Raw genomic sequence first — 20,500 nt, 5'->3', positions numbered from 1 at the left:
TCTGCCTGATCGCTCCCTCTGAGGCCAAGATGACAGTTGAGGAGGGAGGGGCCTCTTCCTTCAGGCAGTCCCTGATGTTGCTGGATCTGCCTGATCGCTCCCTCTGAGGCCAAGATGACAGTTGAGGAGGGAGGGGCCTCTTCCTTCAGGCAGTCCCTGATGTTGCTGGGTCTGCCTGATCGCTCCCTCTGAGGCCAAGATGGTACTGCCCCCCTGGGGTGTGTGGAAAGATGCAGGGTTGAGTAGCTACCAAGATGCATCTTGCCAATGCTAGCCTTGTGGCAAAGGCTAGCATGGGTGAGAGGCTTCTTGGTTGCTGCTCCCAGGGTGACCGAGTGTAAAAGGAGCAGCTACCGAGAAGCTGGTCAAGCAGCAGCCTCTCACCCACGCTGGTCTTTACCGCAAATTTTGCCTGGGCAAGAGGCTTCTCAGTTGCTGCTTAGCCAACATAACTGGGTGCAAAGAGAACAGCAACTGAGCAGCTGGTGGAACAGTGAACAAGAATCCTCTTGCCTGCACCAGCTTTTGCCACATGGCTGACACCAACTAGAAGCTTTTTGGTCACTGCTCAGCCAGCTGCTCAATTGCTGTACCCAAGGTGAATGGGTATATAGAGAGCAGCGACCCAAAAGCCTCTTGCCCATGCTGGCTTTTGCCAGGCAAGATGCTTCACAGTTGCTGCTTGACTAGCTGTCTGGCCACTGTTCCCTTTGTACCAGGTCATCCTGGGAACAGCAAGTAAACAGCTGGCCAGGCAGCCTTCTTTTTGCTGTAAGACCAGCAAGGGTGAGAGGGAGAAGACCTGCTATATTCACACATAGGAGGCTGAGATGGAGGAGGTGGTGGCAAACTGGGCATGGCTGAGGTTGATGCCACCAGCCAGTGGTCTGCTGTACAAACAGTAGACCTAATATCGAGAAGTAGGTACTGGGTGAAACTAGGGTTATCCAAGAGGAAAGTGGGTGGTAGTGTGAAAAAGTATGGGGACTACTGACTTATACCAGCTAGGAGGCCTAACTCAGGTAGGAGGCAGATTTGATTCAGTTCCACACTATTACATTCAGACTGCTTGTATATCCCCATTATGCAGTTTGGCACAGAGAAACCACTTAACAATAGCTGAGAAAGAGTGGCTACTAAACAAAATCCTGAAAGGATTGCTTCGTAGATTGCACCTGTTCAGGAAATGACATCTGGGCTCTTAACAGACACGTGCTTAATTGTGTCTGTCCTGCTCTCTCACAAAGTGGCTCTGTTTCTTGAGCTCCAAGATGACTAAGGATTTCATATGCTCTGTCATTGACTTCAGTTCTAAAATTCACTACACAAAAAAAGTCAAGAGAAGCACCTATAAGTTACTGTTTATTCTGAAAAAAAGAGGTATCTTCCAGGAAGCTAACACATCATTATCATGACACTGTAATTCCAGACTCCAATCTTGGAACAGCAGTGCACACATACAGTTCATCCCTTGACGGATCCTTGTGGCTGCTGTCTTCCTCACAACATAGCCCTGATTGCTGACTAATGTTAGAGGTGCAGGAAGGGTTCACAACCCTCTCTTATGTCCACAGGTTTTCACAGTGGAAGGGACATTTAGAAAAGGCTAACATTTTTGATAAGTTGATGAGAAAAACCTTATCTGCAGCCTATCCAAACGTTAGACTCATTCCCCCTAAAGGAGTGCATGCTTAATGGCAGAATGTGGCCAGCCAGATGATGAACTATTTCTGCCTCATCAGGCACCATCTCCCCCACCTAACGGGAAGTCTCAGGGATTGATCCCTCTGCATTTGTTACACAGCAAGTGCCCCTTGTTCACTGTGGTCCATGTTCCAGAGGCGGTAGAATTCGGCAAAGTCCACGTAGGGCTCAACACGCCCATCTTCATCTGGCTGGAGAGAATGAGAGGGCCGAGAACGGAAGAGGCCCCCATCTGAGCTTGAGCTACTGCTCTGGGTGTGAGTATTAGTAGACTGGAGGGTCACTGTTGGACTTTGGCTGCATTATGGCCAAGAAAGGAAAAGAAAGAAAAAACAGTCACATATTCAGTTCAATCAGCTCACATACAATAGCAATAGCAAGTACCTTTCTATGCTGCTCATCAGTGAATTGGCACTCCCTAAACAGTTTACAATGTGTAAGTCAATTGCCACCAATAAGGTGGATACTCATTTTACCAACCTACAAAAGGATGGAAGGCTGAGTGGACCCTGGGGCCCTGCAGGATCGAACTCACAACCTTGTGGCTAAAAGTGGCTGTAGTACAGGCATTTAACCACTGCACCACCAGGGCTCCACATGATACACCTCTTTCCATATAAACTGCCTATGCAGACTGCTGAAGCTCTATTCCTGTTACTTCCAAGGATAGGGTCTTTTTATTAATATTCCCTTGGTCAACAAAAGTTATCTTCTGATGCCTCTCCATCCAACCTTCTGTTGCCTCAAGTGTTAAAACCTCTCAAACATTGACCACGTTAAAAGAATGAAAGGGATACAAGAGTGCAGGGCAGTGCATAATGAAGAGGAAAGAAACATATATGGTATAAATGGGTTGCAAGAAGCTCGACTTTTCTGCTACTTTTATTTTCTCTTTGGAAACATAGAACTTTTTCTTTCCAAGGTTTTCTGTGTTCCAACCCACTTGTACTTATTTATAAAACCCTGGAGAAGCTTTTAGCAGAAACTATCCATACAGAGGGGGAGATGACAGAGAGATGGCCAAACAGATGGAAAGATATTTAACCCACAGCTATATAAGAACTGTGAGAGCCAGCATGTAGTGGCTTGAGCACTGGACTATGATTCTGGAGCCTGGGGTTTGAATCCCTGCTTGGCCATAGAATCCCATTTGCTGACCTTGAGCAAGTCACATTCTCTCAGCCTCAAGGGATAACTTCTTTTGAACAAATCTTGCCAAGAAAATCCTGTGATAGGTGCGGCTTAGGGTCACCATAGATTGGAAACAACTTAAAAGTACACAACAATAACAATAAAGGAATTGTACATTTTTGCATGCTTTCTTGCCGTTTAATATAATGGAACAGAGAACCATAGCATTTTAATCTAGCCAGAAGTGAGATCATCTTAAATCAACTGTCAGCGGTCTTAGAATAGTTGCTCCACTTTTTTCTGGAAAACTACCAGACGTCAAAGGATTTAATTTTGCTTTAGCTCAAAGATGTGTGTGTGTGTGTGTGTGTGTGTGTGTGTGTGTGTGTGTGTGAAATCAATTCCCTGGCAAGTTTCTAGCACCCACCTAAGCCCCAAATTTGACTGTCCACTTTCTGACCTGGAGAACCTGCCCCCTGATTTGTAGAGTGCCTGTAGCTCAGAGGCAGGGCCTGTGCTCTTCAGGCAGAATGTTCCAGGTTCCCCAGAATCTAAAATGACAAAGGATCACAGGAAGCAGGTGCTAGGAAGGACTTCTGGTATGAATTTCCTGGGAGATGTATCTGTTCACAAAAAACAACGCAGAGCCAGAGATGGACCAATAGTCCAATTCAGGATTGGGCAATTTCATAGTCAGATGGAAGTTTTCCAAATAGTTCCTTGAGAAGGCACTCTTGGCAGTGCACTTCAAGGGCTTCCTAAAAACTAGTTAAGGTACAGGGATATAAGACGAGATTCCTTGCACAGGATGTTGGGATACAATGCTATATTTGTGAGCAGCAAATATTCATGAAATCATACACAATTGTTATGCTTCATGATTCCCTGAGACACTGTGGAGGATGTAAACTACTCTGATGATACTCTCTTCCTCCATGAGAGGGGGATTACCCTCCAGTGTAGTCCTTTGAATAGCCTAAGACAACCTCAAAATGTAATTGGGATAAGCAAAGGTCATACTGACTAGAAACAATTATGATAGCACAGAGCTATATGTAGGTGATAATCACATTTATATACCAGGTTCAAGACAGAAAACTGTAGCTATCCCATATGATTTTGGATGCCATTAGGAACAAAAAGGCAATGCTGCAACTGATGAAAGGTGTTCCCCCCATCTTAACTGCTACCACTCTGGCCTCAGAGGGAGAAAAGAAGCAGGCACAGCTCTATCATGCCCAGACCCAGAAGCCGGTGGAGGACTATCCCTCCATTACAATTGCCACTGTCCTGACCTTGGAGGGAGAGAAGAAGTGGCAGTATCTGTGGGACATAATCCCCTTCCCTACTGCCATTCTCTTCTCTTTTTGTGTCATGTCTTTTAAAATTGTAAGCCTGAGGTCAGGGAACTGTCAAATTAGCAAGCTAGGACAACATGGCACACAGTCTAAGCAAGGGACACTTACTTAGTGAGGGTGGGTGTTGCTTCATCCAACGTGGAACTGCTATGAGCACCATTGACCATCTGACCTTGGGAAGGCATGACAAGGGATAATGTTACGCTTGTCTTGCTTGTACTCTGGGCACTGGAGTATGGCACCGACACAGGGTAAACACGGCCACCTGAAGATGTGGAATAAAATGACACTGTGAAACAAGAATGGCTAAGAGACTCAACACCCCTTCCTAATAGCTATGAGGCTTTATAACTGACAGGAGATATACCCAGACACAGCAAACAGCCATGATTTTGTAATTCAGTAATGAATGCTTACACAGTTTACTCTAAGAAGGTGGCAGATCTGGCCCTCCAGAAGCCTTGGAATAAGACTCCTACTGCCCCTTATCATGTCTGCTGGGGATTCTGGGAGTTGGAAATCCAGATCATATAAATTCCCATGTGGCCCTAAAAGACTGTATTTTCTGGCGTATATGACTACTTTTTCACCCAGGAAAATCTTTTCAAAAGTTGGGGATCATCTTATAAACTTATAAACTGTCTTATAGGGCAGGTGCTGAAACTTCTGAGCCGGACTGGAGAATCTGCAGCCGTCACATATGGTGAGGGGAGCTCAAAAACGGCTGCAGCTGCATCCCCGCCGTATGCGGCGACCGTATGAAAGCAGCAAGAGTGGCGCTGTGCAAGTATGGTAGAAGAAAATTCACTCATCAGGATTCATGGAAAGGAGTGATTTAACACGGTCCCGATGACGAGGTGAGGGGATGCCTCACCGGGAAGATATAAGTGAAGGGTGGAGCAAGCTGCAGGCATCCGGGACGCCTAGAGTATGGAAAAAAGAGCTGTGTTTGCGCTACTGCTCTGATACGTCTTGGAGACAGGGTGGGCTGGGCAGGCAGGGAGAGATGACCAATCCAAGCAGGCTTTGTATACAACAAGTTTTCATACTAAGTACCTGCAAATCATAAGCATTTGAATTAAAATTACCATATTGAAATCAAATCTGATGTTTTTTCATTTTTATTTGGTGTGCGTTGGAAGAGAGGTAGTCTTATACGGTGAGTATATCCCAAAGTCTATATTTTAACTGGAAAAGTCAGGGGTCATCTTATACGCCCAGTCGTCTTATATGTCGGAAAATACAATACCTGGAAGTTTATTAAAAGGTAAAGGGAACTGGTAATTCTGTCAAAGTAATCTCCACTGTTAGTGTAGGGACAGCTAACTGCAGTGTATTTAGGGCTCATATTTTGTCCCTAGGAGCCTCTACAGGCCACAAGAGCCTGTCTAAATAAATAAATACATTGGAAGGGAAGTTAACAAAACAAAAACAAAAAGTGGCTGGGAGTCCACTTCTGGTTTTGGAAGATGAGTATTTTTATGTTAATAGCACAAAGAGGAAAGAGACCTGCAACCTATTTAAGATAAATTACCACCCCTGGGAGCTGCCAGCCAAGACAATTAATCTTTGGCAGCACAGGGAGTCTGGAGAGGCTGAAAGCTGCAAGAACCACCTTGCAGGGGCTGCATGCACTCCCAGGGCCATACTGTGCCTGTTGATGGCCTACTGCCGTACTTTAGGACAAGAAACATAACAGACAGAGATTTGATCTCAATCCTGGCCCTCCATCCCTCTTGAGCTTGTTGGAAGCAAAGAGGCATCAACACTTGTATAAAGTGATTAATGAGAGAGGGGAGACTAGACAATACATGTCCTTTGTTTTCACCTCCCTGTATCTTTCTTTGACCTGTGTACTCAAGCATTTTGCTTCCTTCTTATCTGCAGAGGTCACTTCCCTCTTCTCTCATGTAGTTACTCTTTGTTCCCTTTGCCTAGCAAGGAACATCCATGGGGCTCACAACCCAATAATGGATGCTAGCCTACACTCACAAATAGGAGCCAGCTTTTAGGGATTCTTTTAGTTAAGTTTAAGTCAACTTCTTTTCCTATCTCTGTTCCTATCCCAAGATGGATTTCCTGAGACAATAAACATAAGTTTTCTTTTTTAACTTACAAGAGCATCCTGAGTAAAAACTCCTGTTTCTACCACAAGCTCACATTGTACTAGACCTGTTACAGTCTGCTTAATGTACATAACAAATATTCCTGCAGTGCTCTTTCTCTCTCCTCCCCACATATTTCTCTCTCTCCATCTCCCCCACATTCGAACACACACAATTCACCCCACCATACCTTGCGTTGGAGTGAGAGTGGGTTGGCTCATTTCGCCCAGTGGGTACCCAAAATTCCTCACCAGCAGAGTCATGTCCTCGTGACGAGAGCAGAACTTGGACCGTTCGCCACCGCTGGCATATGTGTCACAGTGAATGCGCTTGACCCGATCCACAACTGCTTGAGCCACAGCATCCAGTGAGGTTTGTTTCGCAAACTCTGTGGCAATCATGGCTGCAATTTCCTAGAAAGGAAACAGAGTGAGAAAAGACCTTGGAATTCTTGAAAGGATTCGGGGCCCTTCAGATGTTCTACCAGTCTTGTAGGAATTGCTTATTCATGAGCTCCCCCTTTGCACCTGGGGTGATGTTTTAATGACCTGGCCGACTGGGAAGATCCGAATCATGGAATTGGCAGCCCATCAAAAGGAGTTTGCACATGCTGCCGACCGATTCAAAGGGAAAGTGGCACACAATTATGCCCTGCCTACATGAATGGGCTTTTTAAAGAGTATCACAGCTATACAGAAGCTGCATGCAGTGAAAGAACTCCCAAACAGCTGGGAGAACATCAAAGAGAATCAAAGGCCCTGGACAGACGGACCCTTTGTGGCGACATGGTGATGTGCTAGGGTTGCCTTGGGGCAGCGCGTGCACACACCCCGCAACCCTAGCACATGACGAAGACGTCACAGCTGCACAGCACCATCCACACGGCGCACACAGCTATGACGTCACAGCAGCACAGCGTCCAAACAGCGATGCACAGCTGCGACACCATCATGTCGTCTCTGGTGGTTTCCGGTGGCGCAAGTGCGCCGCAAAAAACAGCCACTTCCGGGTGCTCCTTTCTTGCTTTTGGTTGCTGCGGCGCTGCTACGGAGCAAGGAGAGGCGCCTCCCCAGCGCCTCTTTTTGGCGCTCTGTACCAAGCCTAAGTAACTGTTCTGGGGTAGTAATAGAGGGAAATGGAATGAGAAGCAAGGCTGTTCCACCCAACATAGTGAAAGAGCTTCTTGGCTCCTCAACACAGTCTTTCCTCTCCACCCCTTTTCTTTCCCTATTGATGCCTTTTTAAAAAATCATTTTTATTAAACTTAAACACAAACAAGTATTATGCATTTAATTAAAACATACATACAGCAGTAGCAGTGACAAAAAACAATTTACCTACACTTACTCTAGTGATTCCCCCCAACTGATCTATATATACCACTATTACCATACTTCCTTATACAGTGGTACCTCGGGATACGAATTACCCAGCTTACGAATTTTTCGGGATACGAAAAAATCCCATAGGGATTTATTGTTTCGGGTTACGAACGTTTTTTCGGGTTACGAAAAAACGCCGGCGCTGTTTAAATGGAGCCGCGGCGGAGCCGCGGCTTTTTTCCCCATTAGCGCCTATGGCAATTCGGGTTACGAAGGTTTTTCGGGTTACGAAATTAGCCGCGGAACGAATTAATTTCGTAACCCGAGGCACCACTGTATGTAATATTATAGTTATGCCTCTACAACATACAAGCTGTTTATTTTACAAAGCCTAAAGCTTACTCACACCCCCAATTACATTGTATATATGTAATTAACAATTCCCCATTTTAAAAAAATCTTTTCATAGATTTCTCTTTGACCAGCACTGTCAATTTATCAATTTCTGAAAATTTAATTATCTTCATGAACCTGTCTTTTTCTGTGTGTGTTGTGCCTTTTTAAGACTGTTAGCAAGAAGGTATAGACAGTCTTTCCTTAACTGATTCTAGGCAAACTACTCCAAGAGATTTTTTGGGTTGGGAATGGAGTAAAATGTTGTAAATAAATAATATAAATAAATAAAATCTACAGGCAAACCTACAAAATGCAAGTCAATCTATCTTTATCAGGTGGTTTGAAAGAAACATTGTGGTACAGCAGAGAAAACACTCAGCATTTTTATAAACAAGCAACCTTTATCTAGCTCTTGATTAGCATCACCTTCATCTGCCAAGGGCACTGCAGTGGAAGTAAAGGGAAAACTCACAATAATAACCACCTTAAAACTTACTTTTCTTGTTGTTGAAAAAGTAGGATTAAAAAATAACTCTCCATTCTAGATCAGTGGATATTAAGAGAAGGATATAACAGCCATTCTTTCTAGCAGGATCTGATCTAACAGGTCAGAAATGCCCCAGGGTTGAGAGAAGGAAGGCAAAAATGCTTAGTGTGGGAAAATTATAGCTTCTCTGAAAGCTGAGGTTCTATGAAGCCTCTTTCCCTTGTCTGCCTTCTCATCCACTCATAATTTTATGAGCTTGTAGACACTGGACTTGTTCATCTCCATAGCCACCAAGCCAGCCAATGGAGATTACAGGCACTGAGAGCTCAAACAAGATACAGATCTAAATGGTCCATAAATCTAAACATATTAGGGGTGGACACAAGCCAGAAGAAATTCATGTGCTGCAAAAGGACCATTAAAAATTGCTCAGGAGTTCTTACCTGGTTGGCTTGCCCAGGCCCATGAGCTGCTTCCAGTGCTTTGTAGAGTCCTTCAGACATGAGAACAAGAAAGCCTGTGACTCCATCCAGCGGCAGTCCTCGGTGGATTTCAGGCTCTGCTATGATTGGCTTTGACTTTGCAGCACTTCAAAAAAGCAAATAGAATTCCTGCTTTCATAAAGCAACTGAAAAAGGATGTGCCCCTCAAGGAAAAAAGAAACTGGGAAAAGATGTAGAGGATCTTGCCTCACCTTAGAAGTTCAATGTCACTGTAGCCATATTTGACCTTATAATCCCCAATGCGTCGGGTACTCTCCTGCCCACATATGATTCCTACTTGCTTCAATTTTGCTGCATCCAAACCTGCCAAGAAAAATATCAGCTTTCTCACTTGGGCGCACATTCTAAATGTTCCATATCTACATTTCAAAAAATCAAGTAAAATTACCCCCAACTATTTTTATTTATTTATTTATAGTATTTATACTCCGCCCTTCAGCCCTAAAGGCTATCAGACTTGTCAGCCGCAAAGCAGAGGCTGGATGGCCATCTGTCGGGGGTGCTTTGACTGTGTCTTCCCGCGTAGCAGGGAGTTGGATTGGATAGCCCTTGTGATATCTTCCAGCTCTATGATTCTATCATGGGATTTTCTCAGCAGATTTGTTGAGAGAAAGTTTGCCATTGCCTTTCCCTGACGCTGAGAGTATGTGACTTGGCTAAGTCATTTATAACATTTATTTTTCTACTTCTTCTTCTTCTTCTTCTTCTATTATTATTATTATTATTATTATTATTATTATTATTTCCTGCCTTTTCTCCAAAACTAGGACTCAATGTGAATACCTGCCAAATGAGTCTTCAATCAGGCATCCATGCAAGTTTATGCGAGCATTCCTCAGCCTCGCATCTTCCAGCTTTGTCAGACTACAATGTCCATCTACTCAGCCAGAAAACCACTGGCCATGCTGGCTGAGAATGATGAGAGTAGCAATTTCTACTCATTAGCAAAGTGTTGGGTTAGGAAGGCTAATTTATGTCACAACAAATATGGTGGTCCCTGTTGTTTTTTCATCCTAGGACTGTCCCATATTTCAAACAGACCCTGACGATTTTTCATTAATATCCACTCTGAAAAGGAAATGTTAAGACCTAATTTGCAATTTTCATCTGATACTAATAATGGTAGTGCACTACTGCTCTTGTTTGTTCTTCTTTAATATTTCAACATGTCTGTCTGTATTTCAGTTTTCATGGATGTACTGATTCCACAGAACTTATTTTGAGTCTCTTAATCAACATCTGGTGCAAAAATCAAGGCAGAAAACATAGGTCCAAAACATTCTGCAGAAATAATCCAGACCGCTTTAAGTACCCTGACTCAGTGCTAGGGAATTCTGGAAATTGTAGTTTATTGTGGCACCAGAGCTCTCTGACAGAGAAGGCTAAATGTCTCACAAAACTAGAGCCCCCAGAACTCCCTAGCACTGAGCCAGGGCAATTAAAGTGATCTCAAACTGGATTATTTCTGCAGTGTGTTTTGGACCATAGTTTACCTGATCAAAGAAATGAATGGTCAAAGAATATCTTATGTCAAATTAATTATTGTACAAACTACCAATTATTAATAGAGGCTACAAAAGATTGCCCTCTAGAGGACTGCTACTGCACAACAGTCAATGATTATTTGTTTGTTGTGTACCTTCAAGCCAATTCTGACTTACAGTGACCCTAAGGCAAACCTATTAGAGGGTTTTCTTGGCAGAATTTATTCAGAGGGGTTTGTCCTTGCCTTCCTCTGAGGCTGAGAGAATGTGACTTCTCCAAGGTTACCCAGTAGGTGCCCATGGCTGGCTGCCTAATCCTGGCTGCCTAAATATCCTAAAAGCGCCAGATCCCATCTGATCTTAGATGCTAAGCAGGGTCAGTTCTGGTTAGTACTTGAATGCCAATAAATACCAGGTGCTGTATATTTCAAAGGAAGGAACTTGCAAAACCATTTCTGAATATTCCTTGGCTAAGAAAATCCTATGAAGCTATTCTAGAGTTTTACTTTTAGGAGGTAAATAAACAAACAAACAAATAGAGATTAGAGGCCATCCTTCTCTCCTGACAAAACCACAAGCCAAGAAAAACAAAATAACCTTGAGGAAGGGTAGATAACACCAATAGATCTCAAAGGCCAGTGATACTGATTAGCAGTGGATGCTGAACTGCATTTTAATGTAGACCTACATGTGAAGAGGGGCTAGGGACCAGCCCGGTTGAGGGAAGGTTTTCAAATTGAGTTGGTCTGTATTTCAGGATCATTTGCAAATCTGACCCATTTCTACTAATACAGCTCTCCACTGTACTTTATAATCCACATGCCAATAATTTCTACATAGCAACCTAACCAAAAGCTTTGTCAGTGAATTCACAGATTAGTTCTTCTAGCCAATCCCAAGAGCTCTGAGCTAGTTTTAATATAGCTTGATCTCATTTTCTTCCATCTTCATAGAAGCCTAAACAATCTTCACTTGAAATGCAACTTAGCCACAGGCACAACAACTTGAGAGTGAAATCATCCATTCTGCTTCATGGATGAGAAATGAATTTAAATTGCCTCCATCCAAACTCAGTGTAGTATCTTCTGGATGCACGATCTCTATTTTCAAAGCAAACATTGTGCAAACACAACGTACGTGTTTTCCTAGTTTGAAAATCAATGTAAGTTATTTCTCAGGCTGATTTTTCTATTGTTCTCCACTGAGAGAATTCCAACAGTGTTTATATGAAACATCTGACTTCAAACACTGTTTGATGTAAAGATTTTTGGACTACACGAATGATTAAAACAAAGAATCAGCAAAACCTGGAGCTGACCAACCAGGCTTCCAGTAGGGGGTATAAAAGACAGCAAAGTGACACAGAGGTTTAAAGACAAGCTGATCTCATTCCCCTGAGGAAGGAGATGGGACAGAGAAAAAAATAACCCATTTAGGAAACAATTTTAGTATAAATTATTGCAATGATTTCTAATCTTGATCCAAACTGACAGCTTCCACTTTTTGGATTCTAACATAAACTATTAAATGCATCAGATTTCAAAAGCCAAATGCTGTGAAGAACCAATTCAGCACAGTGATAAATACCCTTTGAAAACAGATCTGAGCTAGGAAAAGTTCTTTTTGGGAGTACAACTCCAAGAAATCCCCAACCAGTATGGCCAAAGGCCACACTGCCTGTGGGATTCTGGAAGCTGTAGTGCAAAAGTACAATCTTTTCAAAATGTTGAATGCGAGATCCATTGTGCAATCCTCAGCACAGCACAACTGAAAGAATCAGACAGAAAGTGGTATGAAAGATATATTCTTAAGAACTTGATAACACACTGCTGGATAGAGTGAACAATGCTGGGTAGCAATGTACGAATAGATTGGCTCAGTAGAGAACAGGTTCCTATGTTGCTGAGTTCCCTCAGTAGGCTATTTTACTTCAGTCATTGTGACAGACATCCAGACAGTCTAACTGTACCATTCAGTGGCCTCTAGGTGCCTGCTGTGACTGACAAAAGTAAGGCTTGTATGCATGCCAGCCTACGCAGCTTGTGCCATCAACCATATTTTCTCAATACCAGCACTAAATCACTTCTATCAGAATGTAGATGCTGCCTGCCAAATGCCAACTGAACTATGTCAAGCAAAGAACGAGGAAAGGAATTTCATTTCTGGTGGGGCTCATGGAGGCTTAGAGAAGTAAAGTGGGAAACAAAGGCTGATGAAGTGAAAAATGAAACCATCATGTTTTTCCTCCCACTTCCTAAAGCCTCTGACATAATAAAGCCTGTCTGGCTGATGAAAAGATATTGCTCCTAAGAAGGAAAGAAATCACCTGTTGTTACAGTTTGTCTTTCAAACTTACCCAACTCCAATTTCCAAATACACACAACTGTGCTATAGCTTTGGAAGCAGTATTTTCCTGCCCTCTTCTTTCTACCCTGAGGCAGACAACTTGAAGTCTCCCTGATGTTGTTGTACTGCAACTCCCATCAGCCCCTACTAACATAGCAAATGCTAAGGGCTAATATGTTGCCTTACCCTACTCAATTCTCTTACAACTTCAGCAAAGATCAGTCTCTTTACAGGGCACTTCATGTGCATAATCAAAACCATGAGGACATGCAATCATGTACATGAGAGATACACTGCCTGGTTGCCCTCCCTTTGCCCCCAATTTTGGAACCTTTTCAAGAGTCAGTACATGTTGTGAGTGGATTTCTTCTGACATAAACATGAAATGAATAATTTCTAAAAGCTAGCTGTCCTGAGCTGCTGATAATTGTGCTGGATAAATAAAAAAATTAAAAGTGACATGTCAATCTGTAAATTTTGGGTCATTTCTACATAACACTATTCTCAGGCGGGTTATAGACCGCTGCTTTGAGGCGGTCTGCCGCCGCCGCCGTTTGCTCCGTAAGGGAGCCGTCGCAGCCACACCACGCGGCTCCCTTACAGAGCAAAAAAGAAGCTCCAAAATGGAGCTTCTTTCTGCGGCACCTCTGTGACATAGCGAGGCGCCAGGGGCGCATTCGCGACGTCACAGGCTCTGCGACACGTTCGGACGCACAGTGTCCGATACGTAAAGATGGCGCCGGCCGTGTGGAACGGCCGGCGCCATATTGTACGGACAGAGTCCATATTAGACCCAGGGGCGTCTAGAAGAGACACCCCTTTTTTAAAATGGGACGTCCTGCAGACGTCCCAAGTGCCGGTTTGTAACCGGCCTCAGTTATTTATTTATTTGTTTGTTTACTGTATTTATACCCCGCTCTTCAGTTTTAAAGGTGCTCAGAGCAGCTTACAGATAGTTATTCAGACATTTATGAATAATTTCTAAAGGTATATTTAGCGATGCACCCTCTGCGGTAGGAAGAATATAACTTGTTCATTTGAGTGCTCCAACTTGACACTGCCCACCCAGAACCCACTGTATGCTCTAGCAACGCTTTATTTCTCAACTGAGCTGTGTGTTGTAGCCCATCAACCCTCTGGGCTTGCTACACTGCTGTGTCTGGAGCAAAATACTTACCCAGTTGAGAAAAGCGAAACAGCTCATCTTCATTCTCTGTGGTGTGATCCATATTGAGCTGTGTCACTTGCAACCCATCTACGGTGGATTTGCACAACAGTGCACGGTTCGTTCCTGCAGAGAAGGAGTGCATATTGCAAATATGGAAAGGGAAACAAAGGAGACACCTAGAAAATGAACACACGTCCTCAGCGCAAGCCAGAACTACTACCTGATGGTAAAACACTGAAGCCATGCTTGTAAGAGTCTCATCTCTTCCTCATTTTTGCAGATGACACAATATCAAGCAGACTCCTGCAGCTAGGTTCAGCAGCCCTGAATGAAGGCACTGAAGTATTTCTCTCATACAAAGAGGATGAAGTAATGCCCTACTTTTCTTTGTTCAGAGCTAAACTTCTTATATTAAAGGGGAACTTACCTACATTGGCAATGTAGAGCTTGCTGTTCAGAATGACAGCCACAATAGCCATGGCTCCTCCAGAGATTTCCTTTTCTACAGCCTTCAACCGCTCCAAGATTTTCTGATACTGAGAGGGCAGCTGGTGATGGGGGATCCCCTACAACACAGTGTTATGAAAACAAGTCTAAAAACTGTTAGGGGAAAAACTTTACAGTATACTGTACACAGACACCAAAAAACAAAAAGAAAAGATCATGATTCCTAGATACCTTAGCCTCTGACAAACAAGCTCTTTTATACAAAGTCATTTTTTTTGCCTACCAAACCCTTCTGAACCTCATGTAGGGGGGAATTCCAGAGGCTGGGAGCTGCTACTAAGTAGGTCTTCCCATATATCCTCACCCAATGGGCCTGTGACAGTGATGGGACTGAGAGAGAGCCTTGTTCCAAAGATCTTAAAACTCAGACATGCTCAGAAATAGAGTCTTTCAGATAGTCTGAACCCAAGGGCTTTACAATTCATACTCAGTACTTTGGATTCTGCTTGGAAATAGATTGTCAGTCAGTGAAGCTGATGCAACAATGGAGTTATGTTTTGCCTTGAACCAGCCACAGCCAACAGTTCAGAAACTTCAATATTTTGAGCCCACTGAAGTTTCTGAACTTCTTTCAGTGAGAAAATGAAATTAGTGCTCCCTGAATTCAGTAACATTTCTCTAAGAAAATACAGAGGTTACCTCTGGCAACTGAGATTGTAGGCTGGCCTTCTCTGCCAATGCATCATCAATCGATTCCAAGAAGCTCCGTTCCACGACATCGAAAGCCTGAAAGGCACCAGAAGATAGGAATTACAATAATGCTTTATAAGGCCAGATATATAAAATTTACAAATAAATATTTCAACTCAGCAAAATTCATTCATTTGAAATATAGTGCTAGGGGGAAAGTTTTACCAATAAAGTCAATAAAGTCATAAAGTCAAATAAGCGGATTCAAGATCAAATCAAGCCTGAACTCACAATAGAATCCAAAATGACAAAACTGAGGCTTTTGTATATCATGACAAAATAAGACTCACTGGAAAAAGAATGATGTAGAGGAAAGTTGAAGTAAAATTGGAGGAAGATTGCATTACAGATCAGTAATGGGGAGTAGAAGGAGGGAAGGAGTAGCCAGCAAGGGTGTGTATGTGCTGCTCGGACCCCTTCCATGCCTCGTCCCAGATGGTCCCAGCTGACTGAGGCATGGGACGGGAGGTGCTTGTGGTTATTTGTGGTTTTTTCACTTTCTTTTTTTTTTTAATTAAATGTTATTAATAAAGAACAAACATGCATAGACATAACAACATAACACAACAAATACAACATCCACCACCACTAGCAACATCTGTTTTTGCACTTTTGCAGGGGTCTTCCACCCTAAATCCCCACAAAAGTGGAGGGCTGACTATGCAGTTTCATGTGGTTAAAGTGAAAATTTGGTAAGATTTTCACTTTAACCACATTTTAAAATAATTTTTAAAAAGTAAATTAATTTTTTATAAAAAATAAAAAAACTCCTTTTTCCCCACTGAGCTTCACCCCACTCACACCACTGAGCTCCTATGTTTTAAAGCGATGCTAGCAAACACCACAACTTCTTTCTTCCAAAAGACAGGTGTGTGGGGAGCAGCAGTGTCACTACCCCCTTAGGGTGTCATCTGCTGTGGCCCGCACCCTCTTGTGATGCCCGTTTCCACTGCATCCACCTTGAGAGACTCACAAACTACTATATTCCCTTCCTATCTCCTCCACATCCAGCCAAAAGACCCTGCCCTGTGATGCAAAAGCGGGAGCACAGATTCATGTTTGACTTCTTCCAAATAAGAGCTCCATTACCTGCAGCAGGATTCTACGCACATCAGCATCATCATGGTCTGCATTCAGCTGGCCCAAGAGGAGCTCTGCAGAAAGCCTCTCTCCCACAAAATTAGTGATCCGGGTACCATCATAACCATTGAAGACTCCATAGAGGTAGCAGTTGTTTTCACTTCTGCCAAAGGGAAAAAAAAGGATGGGAAAGGAAAGTTAAGACAGTGACATATACTGTGTGACTCTAGAGTAAAAATCTGGTCTACCCACCACACAATACATATTACCAGGTTAAAGGGGTAGAATAGTTATGATTGCCAGTGCTGTAGATTAACTGTTCCATTCAAACCCATGGGCCACTCACCTGAATTTCAACCAATTATCTTCTAATGGGTGTATTTCTGTCCCCTTTCCATCTGCAGTGTAGGAACGATTAGGAGCTGAACCCACACCTGAAAGCTGACAGAGGGGCAAGTCATCTGTCCAGCTTGACAGTTGTTCCTGGATAACAAGACAAGAAAGAACCCCTAATATGATCTTTTCACTAAAAGAATAAGGGACAGTGATTATACACCAGTTGAAACATTCTCCTCCCCATTAGGGCAATGTGGGAAATTAGCTGATAAACTCTGAGGTCTCTTTTGAGCTATACCACTGTAGCACTATGATACCACTGAATCTGAATCCTACAGAATCCCAGGGTTCCATCTGATAGAACTATGGCAGTTAAAGTGGTGTGCTAATCAAAATGCTATGATTTTGCAGTGTGACACACCTGACTTTCCTTTTGCTTCAGTATCTGTCATGATTTTCTTCATTTAATCATTCTTTATTGCATTATTCACATATACCTCTCCTCCAACTGGTACTCTGCTGGTCCTGCTTCCCTATCCTCCTTCATCCAGAAAATACAAAAGAAAGCTCTATTCACACAGTGCATAGTTAAGCTATGGGATTTAGTGATATAGCTTGGGTCCAGAACATTTGAAAAGATTTCTCTTTACTGTTGCCTCATCATCATGGGCACATTTAGTGAGGAAACATGAAAGGGCCTTCTTGGTGGTTGCTCTGAGCTGTGGAACTCCCTCTTATGAGAGGTGAAGCTTGCCGCCTCCTCCTCCTCCTTTTGCAGGCAAGTCCTTACAGACAACTTTAGCCTACAAACTGTTTTCTGTAGAAGGATCTCTCATGCATCTGCAGTATGAGGTGAATGGAAGTATTACCTGCTATCAACAAATATAAAGTACCTTAAAATTATCATCATCATATCTAATTAATACACTTGGCCCTCTACATTTGCGGCTTTGACTTTCTCTAGGAATCTCCAGGTCCTCCAGTGCAACTCTGCCAGAGGTTGACCATAGATTTGTGCTGAGGAACCTAAAAGTTCCTAAAGAAAACACTTCTTTAGGCATTTGTAAGTCCCCCAGTATGATTCTGTGATCAAATTCTGGCAGATGCTGACTATTAACTTGCACTGGAGGATCTGGAGATTCCTAGATAGGTGTTTTCTTAGATAAAAAGAATAGCGGTTTCTTATTTGCAGTTCTTTCACATTCACAGAGGTCCTTCACACCAAACCCCAGCGAATGTGGAGGGACCACTGTATATCTATTCTTCAGTGTCTGTTGAGTAGCAGGATTTATTTCATGTAATATTTCTTGGCTTCCTGGGCATCCTTCTGTGTTCAGTGTGCATAATATTGTTTTGCTTCTACAACTTCTCTTCAAAGATTATATGCTTTTTGTTGCTTCAACTTTATTATGATTGTGTGTGTGCGTGCGTGTGTGTGTAATTCATTATTTTATTTTTATTATTATTTATTAGCTTTGCTTAGTTTTAATCTAGGTTCTGAGCCATTTAGGCTCCTGTATTGTGGGAAAAGCAGGACATAAAAACATCATCAAGCCCCAAACCAGTCTTTGATTATTACCTCTATTATCAAAGGCACTATGCCTCCCAACACCAATTGCTGGCAACAAAGGTGAAAAAGGGCCATTGTGCTCATGTCCTGTTTTTCCCAAAGTCACCTGGTTAACTGTTGTTGTGTGCATTCAAGTCTTCCCAACTTATGGTGATCCTAAAGCCTTAAGGCAACCCTATGGTGCAGTTTTCTTTGGATAAGAGCATGTGACCCACCCAAGATCACCCAGTAGGTACCCATGGCTGAGTAGGGAATTGAATCTTGATCTCCTGAGTCCAAATCCTATGCCCAAACCACTACACCACACTGGCTCTGGTTAAACGGTTTGGCAAAGAACCCTTTGATCTGATCCAACCAGGTTCTTCTTTTGTTCTGAAACCTTTTACTGCTGAGCCCTGGGCATTAAATGTATGCACCTTGAGCTAGTCCTGCAGAGCAAAGCTGGAGAAGTCTCATGCATTTTCATTGCAATAACCGAAAAAATCCCTGGCTTTCCACTGAACCAAATGCATCTGAGGAAGCAAGTCTTAAGTCTACAAAAGCCCATGCTGCCAACTTCTTTCTTTCATTCTCAAAGGTACTATAAGATCTCTTTACAAACTGGTTCTACAGACCAACACGGCTATATCTTTGAAAAAGAAAAGTCAAGCTTTCTTCCCATGCAAGTGCTTTTTCATGCATGATTTGAATTTATTTATTTATTTTGCTTTAGATCAGAAACGTTTTGCTTATGCTTTTGGAACAGATAGTAACGGCTCTTTTCTCTTTAGAGCAACAGCAATGTTGAACCGATGTTTCCATGCAAGGTGAAAGGGTAAACTTCCTTGTCCATTAGAGAAGAGAAGGAAGTCTCTCTACCAACCATGGCCATGTTAGGATTCTCCCAGGTATCAGCTTCCCCAAAACCATTGCAATCAATATTTCATGAAAGACCCTCCTTGTTTACACAAAGGTTGGGTGCACTTTCATGGACTTGGCATTACTGCTGCTCTTCCTCCACTAAATGCTACTCTATAAAATATACATTGGTCCATAGATGAGGCAGTTGGACCTTCTGACCACTGAACAAGGGATGATGGATGTTTATCTTCCCAACCAGAGACAAAGTAACTAGATGCCCTCCTCCTTCTCCAAGACATGTCCTACATTTCAGCCTCTGTCCAGGAGGAATTGTGGGGATGGTGAAGGGGCCCTTTCACATTACATATCACTATATAGTAATAATAACCCAGTTTGATATCGCTTTAACTGCCCTGGCACAGTGCTAGGGAATCCTGGGAACTGTAGTTATGTTAGACACTGCGCCTTCTCTGTCAGAGAGAACTCTGGCGCTGCAATAAACTACAGTTCCCAGGATTCCCTAGCACTGAGCCAGGGCAGTTAAAGCGATATCAAACTGGCTTATTTCCGCAGTGTTTTGGAGCTAAGAATCTAGAGAACAGGGTTCGAATCCTGGCTCTGCCATGAACCCTATTGGCTGACTTTGACCAAGTCACACTCTCTCAGCCTCAGAGGATGGTCATGGCAAACCCCCTTCTGAAGAAACCTGGCCAAGAAAACCCCACGAAACCCACCATTTAGAATCCCCAGCCAGAGAGCAAATGCTATACAGAGTACTGATGCAAACATACAAAGAGAGAAAAACCCTTCCCTTGAACCAAGGAAGTGGTACATCCCTCTCTCCCCCCCCCCCCTCCGCCTCTGCGATGGTACTCACACTCTGCAGGAGACTCCTCCTCGCGGCCGCCATTTTGGAGCAGGAGCGACATCCTTCCCCGGGAAAAGGAGAGACGAGTAGCAGAAAAAGGGCCAGAGCGTCCACCAAGTGACGCGGCTCCTGCGGGGCGACACTTCCGTTTGGGTTTCGCTCGGCTGTAGCGCCACTTAGAGGCTTGAGGGTGGCACTGCAAGCCGTTCGCTTCTCTCATTTTTTTTTACCTGCTGTGACAGGTTTTGTAAAATACAAAATGGCGGCGTTAAGGCGCAGAGAGTTCTGTTCTGGAGGCAGCCCTCGGGGAAAAAGACGGGGAAAGGCACCATGCGTGGATTTGTTGCAGTTTAAAAAGGCTTTGGCTGCAGAAACAATCCATTTTGAGACCGCTTTAACTGCCCTGGCTCAATGCTAGGGAATTCTGGGAGCTGTAATTTTGTGAGACATTTAGCCTTCTCTGTCAGAGCTCTGGGGCCACAGCAAACTACAAATCCCAGGATTCCATGCCACTGAGCCATGGCATTTAAAGTGGTGTCAAACTGGATTATTTCTGCAATGTTGATACAGCCATAGCTTTAATGCATGATGAGGAAGGTTGCAGA

The 20,500-nt window shown here is 43.3% G+C and overlaps 1 protein-coding gene across 2 annotated transcripts; it reads right to left on the bottom strand.

The window, feature by feature from the left end:
- Window positions 1-1,349: 1,349 nt before the first annotated feature.
- TAB1 (TGF-beta activated kinase 1 (MAP3K7) binding protein 1) lies at window positions 1,350-20,027 on the bottom strand. Of its 2 annotated transcripts, none has more exons than XM_042467114.1 (11): window positions 19,905-20,027; window positions 16,628-16,764; window positions 16,291-16,444; window positions 15,151-15,237; window positions 14,432-14,570; window positions 14,014-14,127; window positions 9,198-9,309; window positions 8,947-9,091; window positions 6,489-6,711; window positions 4,302-4,458; window positions 1,350-2,001 (listed from the first exon to the last, which is right to left on the bottom strand). In XM_042467114.1, the coding sequence occupies exons 1-11, from the start codon at window positions 19,935-19,937 to the stop codon at window positions 1,797-1,799; spliced, it is 1,506 nt and encodes a 501-aa protein (XP_042323048.1). In that variant the 5' UTR covers window positions 19,938-20,027; the 3' UTR covers window positions 1,350-1,796. The 2 variants fall into 2 exon arrangements, with proteins under 2 accessions (XP_042323048.1, XP_042323049.1); XM_042467115.1 differs by having other exon boundaries at window positions 1,880-2,013.
- Between the last annotated feature and the right edge of the window lie 473 nt (window positions 20,028-20,500).

The sequence above is a fragment of the Sceloporus undulatus genome, chromosome 5, assembly GCF_019175285.1.
Source record: "Sceloporus undulatus isolate JIND9_A2432 ecotype Alabama chromosome 5, SceUnd_v1.1, whole genome shotgun sequence".
NCBI classification, from domain to species: Eukaryota; Metazoa; Chordata; class Lepidosauria; order Squamata; family Phrynosomatidae; genus Sceloporus; species Sceloporus undulatus.
The sequence above is the reverse complement of the archived record's forward strand: the minus strand, read 5'-3'. Positions and strand labels throughout refer to the sequence as shown.

What these genes read in the sequence shown, in the direction of transcription:
- TAB1 (XM_042467114.1), bottom strand. Translation starts at nt 19,937, where the DNA reads ATGGCGGCCGCGAGGAGGAGTCTCCTGCAGAGT. An exon ending in AGTGACATTGAACTTCTAAG is followed by an intron (nt 9,092 to 9,197) that starts GTGAGGCAAGAT and finishes GCTTTTTTGAAG; the next exon opens with TGCTGCAAAGTCAAAGCCAA. An exon ending in GGCCTGGGCAAGCCAACCAG is followed by an intron (nt 6,712 to 8,946) that starts GTAAGAACTCCT and finishes TTTCCTTTCTAG; the next exon opens with GAAATTGCAGCCATGATTGC.